This window comes from Desmodus rotundus, chromosome 11 (genome assembly GCF_022682495.2).
Source record: "Desmodus rotundus isolate HL8 chromosome 11, HLdesRot8A.1, whole genome shotgun sequence".
NCBI classification, from domain to species: Eukaryota; Metazoa; Chordata; class Mammalia; order Chiroptera; family Phyllostomidae; genus Desmodus; species Desmodus rotundus.
The window spans coordinates 29,517,084-29,531,286 of NC_071397.1; the positions used below are offsets into that span (position 1 = coordinate 29,517,084).

Here is a 14,203-nt window from a genome sequence, read left to right on the forward strand (position 1 = left end):
CAACAAATATTTTGCCTTCTATACAATTTTCGTTCTTGCTTATCAGACATCATATGGCTTCCTAACCTTATCTCCCACACTCTGCAGTTAGTATCCCTCATCTCCCTCACACACACACACTCACACACTCACATTTTCACAAATGCATTTCATCCAAAGCGGCCAGTCTTCAGATCTTTGAATGCGGCCTACTTATCCTCTGCTTCTTTCTCCTTGAATGCTCTTCCCCTCAGCTAGAATACCCTTTCTCCTCTTCTTTAGCCAATTCGAATCCTTCCATTTTAAGGTCCATTGCTTCCAAGAAGCATGGAATTCTTGACTAACTGAATCCACCATTCATGTTAACCTAATTTTGAATCTTCTCATTAATTATTTATGTAGAATATGTAGCACACCAGTATCGGTTTCTGTAAGTCCCCTCAGAAGGATTCTGGTGCTGCAGGCAGACATGTAGCAACTTGCGAGTAGACTTTAAGCTCCTAAGACCAGGAGCCATCTCTGCGTAACTTCCTCTGATTCCCCATCCTGTCTGGTACGTGCCACGCTCAAAATAGGCACTGAGGGCTTTTTGAATAAGTGACTGAATGAATAAAAAAGATGAATGACTATTCATCATTGAAGACATTCAGATCATTACGAAAGGTCTCTGGGGTACTAACTTTAGCAATCTGGTATTGATTTAATGTGCCGTAGTGTGATTTTATACTTACCGGTACAGAAACTTGAGGATTATCTGCAAGTTTTCCCAGCACAGCAAAGCCGTCGACATTGATTTGGCCTCTTGGCTCTATAGGTAAGGATTCAATCCTGTTGCAGTCAACAAAAAGGGTAGCAGTGCTCCTTTCCACGCCAATCATGATCTTATGCCACTGGGAATCGAACAAGGAGGGCAAGTTTGAAAAGACTGCAGATTGGAGGCTTCCATCCAGTCCCTTGTACGAAAATGCAACAGATTTTGTTTGGCCATTAATCTTCACGCCAACTTGCTCCTTCCCTGAGGAATCCTGAATCTGCCAAATGCTCCAGTTCTTTTCGAGTGTGCTTCCAGTCATCCGAAAAGTAGTTAAAAAGGAGTATTCTTCAGGCAGTCCACTGGGATATAAATGCCTGAGTAAAATTTTAAAACAATAAATATAGGTCTTGTTTTCTGTACTCATGCATATTACCATACTGTGTTATGCTATTTTAGATTCCAGATCTACAGAAAGGCTACAGTGTGGAAGACTAAGTACTATTTGTTCTCTCATGACTGTTCATGGAGACCTGCACAGAAGCTCGATTATTCATGTACATTAACGCTCCATCTAAAATACACATTAAAAAGAGCCTTCCCTCAAAGCGCAGGAGAGTTCCTAATGCCACATAGTCCCAACAATATCACTATTTATGCTGCCTAAAGAGCTACTGTTCAGCAATTTCATTTCAGCCAAGAAACACATTCCAAAGTTCTTGGCATCATTTCTCCTACAAATGAAAGAAGAGATCATTTGGAATCCAAATCAGCTCTGCCAGTTTATGAGACCACTTAAGTGAAGCACCTTTTGAATTTTTTATTTTAATGTAACATAGATTCTTTGTTATTTCCATCATTTCTTGGGTATTCCCTTCCACAGTTATCCTAGACTCATACAAGCATTTTGAGAATCAGTAACTTGAGAAGTTCTTTCACACTGAGCAATTTTTCTTTTCCAGGGAGTTCAAAGTGTGATGTTAAATTAGCAGCTGTTGTTTGTCACCGGATGTGTGACAAGGGAAAGGTGACCAGTTCTTAATTCTCTACTCCAACCAAGTTGTCCCTCCGTTTGAAAACGCAGTCTGTATCACTGCTACCTCATTGCTTTACATCTCAGCTTGAGCCCGTCAGCGCCCCTGAGACGTCCCTGGGCTGTGTGGCAACTGTGACCTGGAGCTGCAACAACTACCTGCACCTGGTTTTGTTAAACCCAACAGCGATGCCCGAGGACAAACATTAACAACAAGACCAGAATGTATCCAATGTAGACTTCACCTTCCAAGGGCTTGAAGCTTTTATTCTTCTCCCTTCCTCCTTCTAAGCATAGAGAAATTCTCAAGAAAGAAAGAAATGCTAGAAAAAGTAGATGCCAATTAATTGTTCTTGATAAATAAAATTTGGCATTTCTGAGAGCAGTTATGGACCAGGACCCAAAGTCCCAGTTAACCTTTCTTCCGGTCAAACTCCTGTTACGTAGTCCCCTTCTTGTGAAGAGTAGAGAAGAGGAAGGCAAGAGTGAGTATCTAAGTGAATGCTTATTTAATGTGTTCAAGCTAAAATGAGTAACAAGTAAATTTCTTGAATGTATATTATGTGTTGTTGCCAGTTACATTAAAACATATTGTTGGGGCCAAGAATTTCTAAACCAAAAAATTCTTCATTTCTGAGGATGTTTAGCAATAAGGGAAATTATTCAACTTGCTAAGATTTTCTATCTTTACTTTGACTTTATAAGACTTTGTCATCCCTTATAATAATAGCATAAACAAATATATAACCCTTTATTGCAAACATTTTTAAAGCCGTCAATAAAATATGTCAATTATTTCAACAAATTTCATTGTTTTATTAGTTTTATAAAAATAATAAAAATGTGAAACTTTTCCTCTGCGTGTTTTTTTTATCATCCCAGTACCTCTTTTGGCTATTATTCTCTACAGTGACTGGTTTATATTTATCATATTGGGTTAATTCCTTTGTCAGTACACATTCTTAAATGATTTCTGGTGATGTATACCAGACTTATTTCAAAGCTTTCAGTTTACTAAGCATCTTTTACATCTGTCAAGTGTACAGGAGGTTTTAACAGGTATATTTTAAAAGATTTGAAGCTAAAGAAGATAAAATGTATACAAGAACTATTTCCCCAGAATAAGAAATCTACCTCATCTATTTTGATATTTATTTTTAATATTTATTCTGTTTGTCATATTCAAGTCTATGAAATTTTTCAGAAGATAGCATATTCCAGAATAACTTCCAGGGAAGAAACTAAGATTCATTAATGACAACATAACATATTGCCTACTGTAAAATTATGAAACCTTATAGAAGTTTTTACATTTCATTTAACTAACCTCTATCTGGAGCTGGAGCTTGGAGATAAGTTTTAAAAGCTTTATTCAATGGTGAAATTTGACAAGTATCCATTTAAATCATATTCTTTTCACCTAATAATATGGATTTTACCAGATGCTTAAAGAATTTATTTTTCTTTGTTTTTAAAGATTTTATTTATTTATTTTTAGAGAAAAGGGAAGGGAGGGAGAAAGAGAAGGAGAGAAACATCAGTGTGTGGTTGCCTCTCACTCACCCCCTACTGGGGACCTGGCCCACAGCCCAGGCATGTGCCCTGACTGGGAATCGCACCGGCGACCCTTTGGTTCACAGGCCAGCATTCAACCGACTGAGCCTCACCAGCCGGGCTTATTTTTCTTTTTTGTCCAAGACAGTTACTCTTGAGGTATGAGGTTTTTATTGAAGGGAGCTAAATCATAATGCTTTGTCCTCTTCTCTTCCTTAAAGCAGTCTCCTTCTAGGTTTTAAAAAAAAATCTATGTTACCTATCTATTTGGAGTGAGCAAAGCATGTACTGAGCATGTACTGAGCAAAGCTGAGTAGAATTTCAGTCCCTGGGAAAAAACAATCATATTTGATTTGATTTTAGAAGTTACAGTCGCTTGCTTAAGTGACCCTTTTGCAAAGACGTCATGAGGCTAACTGAGGGTGTGCTCCCAACTTGTGCCTCATCCAAGCTCTCCTGCTAAGTGAGCGAAAAGATTATGTTGAAAGTAGCATAAGCTATAACGTCCCTATTTACATCTGACTTGGTTGTGTAATGCCAAAGGCTTTTTAAAAATGGACTCATGGTTGAGGTTGTTAGAAGAAATTTCATTTATAGACATATTGTTATGCCAAGGATATTCACCTGTCTTTCTCCATATCCACTAAGATAATATATGCATTTTCTGTGTGTGCTTGTGTGTATATATACAAATATAATCAAGATTATCATGTTATTAACATATTAAACTAGGACAATATAGCATGGCAATGTGATAAAGGGAGAAAATTTCTTCCAGTTTCAAATTAATAAAATATATTTGGATTTGTGTATGCCTAAGGCCATTTAAAACTCCTCACAAATCTGATTTATAGAACAGTCAGTTGCATTATCTTTTTTGAACACCTGAGATTCTGTTCTTGCAAATATGCTATGCACTTTGATAAGTAAACTTGACAGCGTACATAATTTAAAAGAAACTGGATCTATAAATGATTTATTTCATTGTTACAATCTGCACAGAGTATCTTAAAAGGAGAGCCATAAGGGTTTAAATAAATGATCAGAAGTCTTTAGACCTTGAAACATGTGTTTATGACCTTAACCCAAAGAAAAGGTTTGTTAAAGCAAACAAAAGGTATTTGTTAAAGCAAACAAACCTAACACGTTTGTATGAGTTGAGAAAGTGAAACTATACGGCCTAGAATAAAGAATACAAACAGTAAAAAAAATAAATGTCTCATAATCTTTCAAAAAATATTGAAAAGAAAAGTAAGCATAATTTGTGACTCTATCACATTAGTTCCAGATGCCACTCTCTCCTCTCCTTTCCTCCAAGATCCTGCTAACAAATTCTTTTTCTGTTCACTCAGAACCTATATTCTCCAGCATAGAAATTCCCTTCACACCAAGGCAGTCTACTCCCTGCCTGATCTGAGAGCAATTCTGGACCCTGTCTGTCTTGATCCCTCGTTTATTAATAAGCAGAATGTGGAGGGTAACTTTAGAAGAAAGGCTTCACTGAGGAAAAAAGACCTTTGTCTGTATACACTCTCTCCCTATAGTCTTCTCCCCTACTTACAGCAAACTAACACCACTGTGTACCAGGCTCTATTCAACCCCTCTCCATTGGTTAACACTCGCTTCTCACGGAAACTCTTAACATTGAGGGAACTTAAACAATACTCATTTAAGTAACTTGCCCAAGAATGGACTTTATTGCCTATTTGGAACTGCATCTCTTTCAGGCCTTTGGCTCCCCTCTTTCTCTGTGTATTTCTTTCTCCTATTTCCTTCTTCTATTTCTTCTTCTTTTTCCATCTTTTAATATGCCTTTCTAGTAAAATAAGAATTTTTAGTGTTTGGGGGGAGCAGAGAGTCAAGAAGATAGAGAATGTGGGACATTGGCTGCAGCCTGTTTAAAAATATTTAGGGATAACTCTAGGCACTTAGAGAGGAGCAGCATAAAAGATGAGGAGATAGGGGTCTGTGTGACCTTCAGTCTCTGAATTTAAAGTCAATGACACACCAGACAGATTGTACCTTCAACTGTAGAAGAGAAAATTAAGTCAGCATTAGTGGTCTTGTGTGATGTTTAATTATTTTATTAAAGACAGAAAAAATTAAAGTTTTTAAAGTTTACTTAAGAACACAATGAACACTTCTGTGCGTGAAAAAATATATAAGCAAAACAAGTTAATAGCCATCACTATGCCTTTAGTACTCCAAAATGTGAATGGTTTTCCAGGGTCAGTATCATATAGTGGGTAGAAGCACAGCCTCTGACGCCCTTCTGCCTGCGCTTCAATCCCCCATCACCCCCCCCCACCCTGTGGCCTTAAGCAAGTAACTTAAGCCTTTTCAATTCAGTTTCCTCCTCCATAAAATAAGGATAATAATGTCTGCACCACAAGATTTAATGTTAATTTGGAAATTTATTAAAAGAATTTATAGAGTGACCCTGGCTGGTGTGGCTCAGTGCTGACCTGCAAACCACTGGGTCACCAGTTCAATTCCCAGCCAGTGCACGTGCCTGGGTTGCAGGCCAGGTCCCCAGTAGGGGGTGGGTGAGAGGCAACCACACATTGATGTTTCTCCCCTTCTCTTTCTCCCTCCCTTCCCTTTTCTCTAAAAAATAATATCTTTTTAAAAAAGAATTTGTAGAGTGCACTATTATTGTTTTATCAAATACAGTATGTTCAACGCATAAATTTCAATCTGCAATCTGGCACTATATCAGAATATTCTTGTTTGACCAAAATTTTTATTATTATAAACCCTTAGAGTCTCTATAATATTCTTTACTATACTAATTAATCATTATTAACCTTTCCACCTTAACTTCTATCAAAGCCCTAATTTTCTCATTCATCTACCAAAGGAATCTTTTTTTTTTTGCAGTACCCTAAGATATAATCATCATAGTCACATATGAGGTATCAGGTGACAACACTGCAAGCCCTAAAGCTCATGTATAACAATGGTGTGACTCAACACTTCCACATACACAAAAGCATCTCAGAAATGAATGATTTAAAGGATAAAAGAGTTCCAAAGACAGACATAAATGCAGTGGAGGGTGTTCCATGATTATCATCACTACCATTGTCTCTGTTATCGTTGTTTTGGTTTTGCCTTTGTTTGGTTCCTGCCAGGAGCCAAGCACTGGATGTGAGGTTGCCTTTCAGCACCAGTGCCTTTGAACAGCACCCCTGTGAGTCCGCAAGCCACTCCGTGGTTCCTAGCTAAATTTATGCTTAACCTCTGGCACTTTTCACAGAGGGTCCTTTCAGTCAAAACCAGACAAATTATAGAAAAACAGAGAGCAGAGTAATAAGAACATGTCCTGAATCAATGTATAATAGTCTCAGTGAGTTTTCTCCCCTTGGAATGGCAAGTAAATTACACACCGAAAACATGGACAGCATTAACATCTCCAGGCAGCGAGGATAGGTAGGTAAATAAATCCCTTCATCTTTAAATAAAGCCATGATTCAAGAGCCATTGAGCATCAGAGGATTCTCGAACATCGGATAACTTTTCATTTTTTTAAATGCATTTAAGGCATATAATTAGATTTAAAACTTTTAATATTACCTGGTTGGAATCCTGAAGTCTGCATTATTTCCCAATTTGTAAGCCACTTGCAATGCAGTCGATCCCACTACCCTTTGGATAGCTCTTCTGGATGCTGCCTTATCTATCTGGAACTGAGAAATCAAGTCAAACCCTAGAAAAAGGGAACACAAAATAAAATGTCCACATTGAGATTGGTTTTACTCCTTTCCACAACCTACCCAAATAAAGGAATGTACCAGGTACGTTTATAGAAAGCATGCATTTTCAGTATGATACACTGCTACTCGCCTGGTAAATCATCTTGGCCAATTCTGACTTTTGGACAGAGTTCATTTCCACCGTTAGAAATTGAATTGACAGGAAACCCTGCAAAAGAGATCACGTCATCCTACCTCATCTGTTATAGGAATCATGGGGGATATTTCAATAATAATAAGAGCTGAGAAATTTTGTAAAGCACTATATTATACCATACCAAAATATCTTGCTTATAAGTGGTGTGTTTGGCTTTAACTCTATGACTCTATGATTATAATTCATTCATTTTGACTCATCCTGGAAGGGAGGCAAGGCAAAAAGGTGCTTGAATAATTTGTGCTGGGAAAGTATTCCTTTTGGGGAAATTAGGAATTTGTTCCTTTTGGAACTCGAGCTGTACAACATTCTGAATAGCACCATGTCAGCAGCCTCTTTGGAAAACTTTTGGTGGTTTGGGCTAGAAAATATTCCTTTAACACCACAAATTTTAGAATTCCTAAGAGAATCCAGAGCCAGCCTTGAGCCAGTTCAATGAGACTGCTGGAGAGGGGCGTTCTTAGGAGTCTTTGTCAAATAGAGGAGGGATTTGCTGGAGTCTCAGATTCACTAGTCCTAAATGAAATATAGAGAACACATTGAATTTCATAAACTCATTTTAAGAGATTAAATAATGGTCCCAGCTAGACTATTGCTAGTATCCTAAAATGGGGAAGAGTAATGAGAAGAAGAAAATGAAGAGGATTAAATGCTCAATTTGGTGAGGAATTCGAGAATGAAACTGGCTGCTCCTTACACAAGTGGATGGTTTTAAGGAAGAGTGTTTTTTGCCACCACAGAAAGCCGCTTGTAACTATACAACCCTGTGCCCCGCTGACACTCACCTGATGGCAGAGACTTCCTAAGCTTCAGAAAAAGCATCTTACAGCTACAAAGCTTTTTCTCAGCCATCCCAGGATATCCAACAAACCCCCCTCTACCCCAGATTAACGGCTTCTATCCATCCATCCATCCTTCCAATACTAACAATCACCATTGGAAGCAGGTAGGAGGCACTGTGCTAGGCACGCAAGCACAGAGACTGGCTTTCCTGCCACCTGAGATCGCAGCCAGACTTCTTTTTTATACCCAGCATTGACCACAGAAAACCAGCCATAGTGTAGCCATGGCCAAGGCAGCATTGAAGAGAGTGTATGGAGGACCATGGGGGCTTCGCTCAGTCCTCACTCAGCCACAGCCCTGCCTGATGCCTTCTGGGAACAAGTGATATTTCAAAATCTAGAAATTGTGGCCCTTACTTGGGCGACGCTTGACGACAGTCGCAGATGTCCACAGTCCCAGAAAACTGCATACAGAGAAGAAAACTGGAATTTTCCTGAAAGAGAATAAAAATGACTCAAACAGGAGCCCCTCCACATGAGGACTACTTTAGTACTTTTAAGCATGGTAAAAACCAAATTAATTGTAGGTGATCAAATCTCAGTATAATTTTTCTTTTTAATTTTGACTTTGAAATCTTGAGAGATTTAATGAATTCTCACATATTCAGCTCTACTCTAAACTGATCATTAAGTCGTTGCTTCTATCTCACTGTCTCCATTTCTCCCTATCTCACTGTTTCTCTACTTAGTTTTCCTGTCCCTCCATTTCAGTGGTTGCCTCTCCCTCTTTCTCTGTCTCTCTCTGCTATCTCTAATGCTTGGGGTTTTATTTTGTCTCACTTTCTCATCTGTCTGTATCTCTGTCTCTGTCCCTGTCTCTCTTGTCTCCCCTCCCCGCCCCTCCCCCTCACCTCTTCTCATCTTGTCACCACCCCAAAAACACAGACCCTCTAGAGGTTCAGGGCCCCCAAACATCTCCCTGTCACTCTTTCCAGTGTCAAGGTCTTACCAGAAGGTCTTCATTTTCCCAATTGGTTTTCTCTTATTGCCAATAGTCCCAATGAAGAAGGGGTTGTAGGGGAGTCAGTGCTCCCCCAGGACCCCTTCACTGTCAGCCCAGGACTGATGAGTTCTGGACCCAGCCCTGGTTCCCCCTGCCCCTGTGAGGGCTAAAAGCAAAGAGAGTGAACCAGAGGCATCTGGTGACAGTTTAAACCAAAGCAGAAGGAAGGGGTGGGGAAAGCTGGCCCTGTAAGCCCAGGGCTAGCCAGGGGTGTGTCCTAAAAGCGAACAAGGTCCCACTGAAGGAGGAATGAGCAAGGTAAAGTTTGCTGAGAAAAAAAAATCAGGATGTGGAGAAATTCACTAGAAACACCCAGGCAAGCTGCTGCAGGAATACAGTGGAAGCTTTTAAAGCTGCTATACGAACACAGTGAACCTTTTAGAGGACTGCGGTAAAGAGGGGCTCACAGGAGGGCAGAGATGTGGGAACTCCTGGGACAGTTGCTGCCCATCCCACCAGGTTTTGAATCCCCATTTGCTCTGGGGTTCACTACTTCTACACCCTTGGGCAAGTTAGCTCATCTGTCTGTCACACCTTCGCCTTAACTGAAAATGAGTTGAAAGTAGTTGCCTAAAACAATGGTATTGAGAATTAAGCAAGATAGCAGAGCAGAGAATCTAATGCTTGCCTCAGGAGAACAATCATTATTTCATTACAGCTAACACTTCACTATGTGCCCCTCTGTTGAAAATGCCTGAAGCCTGATGACATTTAATTCCCACAACATTAAAAGGTAAGACTAAAATGTCTCCTAATCTGTAGATGAGAAAACCAGGGCACAGAAAATGAAATAATGTGTAACTTGTCCAAAGTCACACAGCTAATTACTCAATTCACATTAGCTCCCTCTTCTTCATGGCTGGAAATTTTGATAAATGTACCATCAAGCCCCCTACTTCTTATTTCTTCTTAAACTCTAATTACCAGAGCTGAACAGAATATCTTTGGAAATAAGCAGTATGTTATCCTCTATAAACAGGTTGAGAGCAAGTTACAAGGAGCACAGACTTTCACACGTACCCACTCCCTTTCCAGAACCAGAGAGAGAGAGAAAGACCCCACCCCCACCCCCACCCACTAAGGACAGCCTGCTTCTGGCTCCATCTTAGGGCACATGAGTGCCCTGTTCCAAAACAGAGACATTTAGGGTCAGAATCCAATGATCTTAATAAACTGTGGTATCTAGTGTGAAGTAGTTTTGCTTCCTTTAAATTTCTTTAATTTTTAAATTTATTTTATTCTATTGCAAAATAAATAGTTTTGCTTTAATTTTTTTCTGTTTCTTTTATTTTTTAATATATTTTTAAAGATTTTATTTATTTATTTTTAGATAGAGGGAAAGAGAAGGAGAAAGAGAGGGAGAGAAACATCAATGTGTGGTTGCCTCTCACACACCCCCTACTGAGGACCTGGCCCACAACCCATGCATGTGCTCTGCTTGGGAATCGAACCATCAATTCTTTGGTTCATAGGCCTGTGCTCAATCCACTGAGCTATACCAGCCAGGTCTTTGTTGTTGTTTTTTTAATATTTATTTCTTATTCTGCCTCCCTCCACCCACTGGAAAGTTGCCCTGGTAAGTATAAACTAGGCACACGTGAACAGCAATTCCATTTGTTCACCATTCCTTTATTAGTCATGAATGACCTGTTGGTGTCCTGTCTCCACTTGGCATAGGGACATCCATTTCCTCACATCATTTGGAGTTTTCTACAAGGCTCTATCATTCTCCTTCTATCTGTCGAAATTATGATTTCCCAGGGCAGACATTTTGGCTGAGTACAGAATTACAAACAAAGAGTAAGAGCCTAGCTTATTCTTGTAAGTTGACCAGGGCTTATTTCAATGGAGCAGTTTATTAATCCCCAAATACTGAACCTTTAATGGTAGGACTTCAGAGGAGAAGTTGTGCAGCTGGGTCCCTCCTGACATCCTCAAATCACACAAGATAAGCCAGCCCTAAGTCCACAGGAAAAGGGGCATTTTCCAAAGGGGCCCTCTCTACTGAAGTTCTTTATTTGCAATGCAGATCCTCTACCATTATTTACTCTGGGAAAAAGAAGAGAGGCAGATTTCCCTGTGTAATTAAGTGTTTGAGAAAGCCTTTTGCTAAGTGTTGTAGAGATCTCACCTCTGGTTTTGCCCCCTCCCACTTTAAAGAATCCTCTATGGCTGGAAGCTGAAGGCAAATGAGGGGGTCTTTTTAATCAAAGGTAAAATAATAGAGAATAAAATAGGCTTGCTTATAAGTGGTTGGCTTCTTTCCAGCTTGTGAGTTTTATTTAAGATGGTGAAGAGCAAACAACAGCACTATTAAGATGGAATGTAAATCCAGAGAAAACAAGATATTTTTAGCTCCCCCCCACACACATATATAAATTTTATTTATATATGCATTTAAAGACAAATTTTTTTCTTCCTTCCACCTACATTTTCTATGAATCATACTTTCTAACATGACATTAGCGTCTCACAGAGAACAGTACAAACCCCCCACTGTCCTGGTCTGGGCCATGTTGTACCCTAAAATCACAGGCACATTAGCGTCTTAATTACTAACACTTTACCTAACAGTTCTCTTCTTGAAAAACCATGTGGAAATGAAATCTGGTCGCTCATATCAAATTGGAAATGCACTAAGACAGCTTGATATTTAAAATGATTCATATTGTAAATGGAAGTATTTTATACAGAATAATCATGTTTTCACCCCTCTCTTCTCCTTTCCCCCTACCACACGCTGCTGTATAAAATACACACACACTAATTTTTCCCTTTCTATAAGTGTCGAATTTTATTTACTTACAGTTTAAATCAGGGAATATCATCACAAAGAATCATTGTTCTTGATCATCAACTTCCTTTGATTTCTTTACTCAATCATTCAACAAACACTTATTGAATGATGTAAGTACCAAGTAAGTGCTAGGAGTTGAGGAGAGGAAAAGCATGAGTAAACAGCCTTGCCCTGAAGAAGCTCGAGGCCCATTGGGGAAGTCCAGTATGAAAATGACTGCAACACAGTGAGTGGAAGACCCTGTAGCCTCATTGAGAAAAAGTACGAACTCCATCCAAGGACACTGGGAAATTTTTCATAAAGAAGGTAAATCCTAAGAGATGACTAGAAGCCCACAGAGAAAACAAGTGGACACAGTGCGTTTGAGGCGGTGGGAACAGCAGGTACCATGACGAAAAGATAGAAGAGACTATTTCAGGAACCATGAGTTTAGTTCGGGAACTCTTCCATTAGGTAAATATTGAGAGAGTTCTTAATTATTAATATTGGTAAATTATTGGTGACTCTTCTACCAAGCCCTGAGCAGAGTCAGCACAGAGATGGGCAGAGAAAGACCAGCCCCCGCCCCATGGAGCTCACATGCTGGCGGGGAGACAGACACCGAGTACACTGACAAGAATAAACAAGATAGTTTCCGTTGTAACTTATTTTTTAAAATATATAAAAAGGGGCAACATTTGCCAGAAAAGGGCAGGGGTAGAAGTGGAGGCTGAGGGATGGAGGGGTCGAGCAAGGGTCTTCTGAGGTGGTAAACTGTGACTCAGACAGATGGGGGACTCAAGAGTTGGAAAATTTTAGTTTAAGGTAAATAGTTATAAGCCTAGTAAGTAATGTATATGGTAAAGCTGTTGTTTCAGAAACTACAGATAAGGCCCATCCTGGCTCCTGGGAGAGACAGCCAACCTCCTGGGGCACTGCTAAAGGCCACCACCTGGGGACAAGTGGAGGCATCCAGGCCATTGTGTTCCAGGGAGAGGCAGACAATCAATCATCCTTCCCTGGGAACAGCTAACTGTCCAGCACAAGAATGCTGCAGTTTCTTTCACCTAATTTGCCCTGAATTTCAAAACCTCTCACCACATATTGTTTATTCCTGTTATGAAAACGTTGGCCTGGAAAGAAAATGTAGGATGGTTTTCTTTAGGGTGTGAACCCGCCATTTTCTCGGATCGCCAGCTGTCTGAATAAAGCATCCATAAAGCTTCAATCCCTGTCTCCACTTATTGGGTTTGGCACGTGACAGATGGCACAAGCTCCGGTGTCTTTTCCAGTCTCAAGACAGATGAGAATGAAGTGGTGGCACTGACAGAGTAAACGGGAAATGGAGCAAGTGAGGGGAAGTAGGAGTACCTGCTTTTGACTTTGAGCAACTGAGTAGAATGTGATGTTTTTCTGAAATAACAAGGCAAAGGAGCATGCGAAGGAAATGAGAAGGGGATCTTGAACACCTTTGGAGGAGTTTGGACTTTATTCTGTTATGGAAACTGGGCGAAGAGTGTGAGTCCAAGAATTACTTCTTTAGATGTGTCTTCAGAAAGATGGTGCTGGTATTGCTTGAGGGATGGGCAGAATAAACTTGACCAGTGTGTATGCATACACACAATTGAAACAAGTTTCCGAAGACAATACTTACCCAGGTTAATGTGGTGCACTCTAGTTTCTGTTTTATTCTATTTCATGTTTTAGTGTTGGTGACCAACTCAATAAATTGATTTTAGTACCAGCTAATGGTACTGAACCTATGGTTTTAAAAACATTGAATTAGAATACAATAGGCACTAGAAAGGCCAAGAGATATCTTCTCTCTTTTTCCTGGTATTGGCACAACAACTGGGATGGCCCATAAAACCCATAGAACAATGAGACCATTCCTTAACTTTAACATGACTATATTATTTTGAAAATATTCCTTTGAACTTGCCATAAACGTATAACATTAATTAATGATGCTATGACTACCATATTTACTTATTTTATAGATTAAAACAGGTACTTTAAAAACTAGCTTCCTGATAGTATCTAGTTTTAAGCTTTCTTCTGTCTAGCTTGTTTTTAAAAATAAAAAACTCAAAATGCCTGGTGGCACATAACAGTTGTGTGAGGATGCTGCAAATGAGCCACAGCAAGAGCCTGAAATTTATCATAGAAATCTCCGGCTGAGAAGCTGATTAACAATCAGAGAGTTGCTAAAACTGGGACTCCTACTGGTTCACATTGGGTTCAGTTTTACTGTAAAGAAATTTCACCACAATCAAAGCTCTATTTTAATCTGCTTATTTGGGTCTGTGCTTGTAATTGTAGCCTAATCACACATAGCAAGCAAACAGAGCCC

The 14,203-nt window shown here is 39.5% G+C and overlaps 1 protein-coding gene across 2 annotated transcripts in view; it reads right to left on the minus strand.

Moving 5' to 3' along the window:
• The window catches only part of COL9A1 (collagen type IX alpha 1 chain), an 86,710-nt gene extending 77,518 nt beyond the window's left edge, over positions 1 to 9,192 (minus strand). Inside the window, exons 1-5 of one of the 2 annotated variants that reach the window (XM_024576625.3) lie at positions 9,021 to 9,180; positions 8,429 to 8,505; positions 7,164 to 7,241; positions 6,894 to 7,026; positions 711 to 1,107 (exon numbers count right to left, since the gene is read on the minus strand). In XM_024576625.3, coding sequence (XP_024432393.2) covers positions 711 to 1,107; positions 6,894 to 7,026; positions 7,164 to 7,241; positions 8,429 to 8,505; positions 9,021 to 9,034 — 699 coding nt within the window. In that variant the 5' untranslated portion in view covers positions 9,035 to 9,180. Of the gene's footprint in view, positions 1 to 710; positions 1,108 to 6,893; positions 7,027 to 7,163; positions 7,242 to 8,428; positions 8,506 to 9,020 lie in introns of both variants that reach the window. The other variant, XM_053914311.1, reaches the window with a different exon arrangement.
• Positions 9,193 to 14,203: the final 5,011 nt, after the last annotated feature.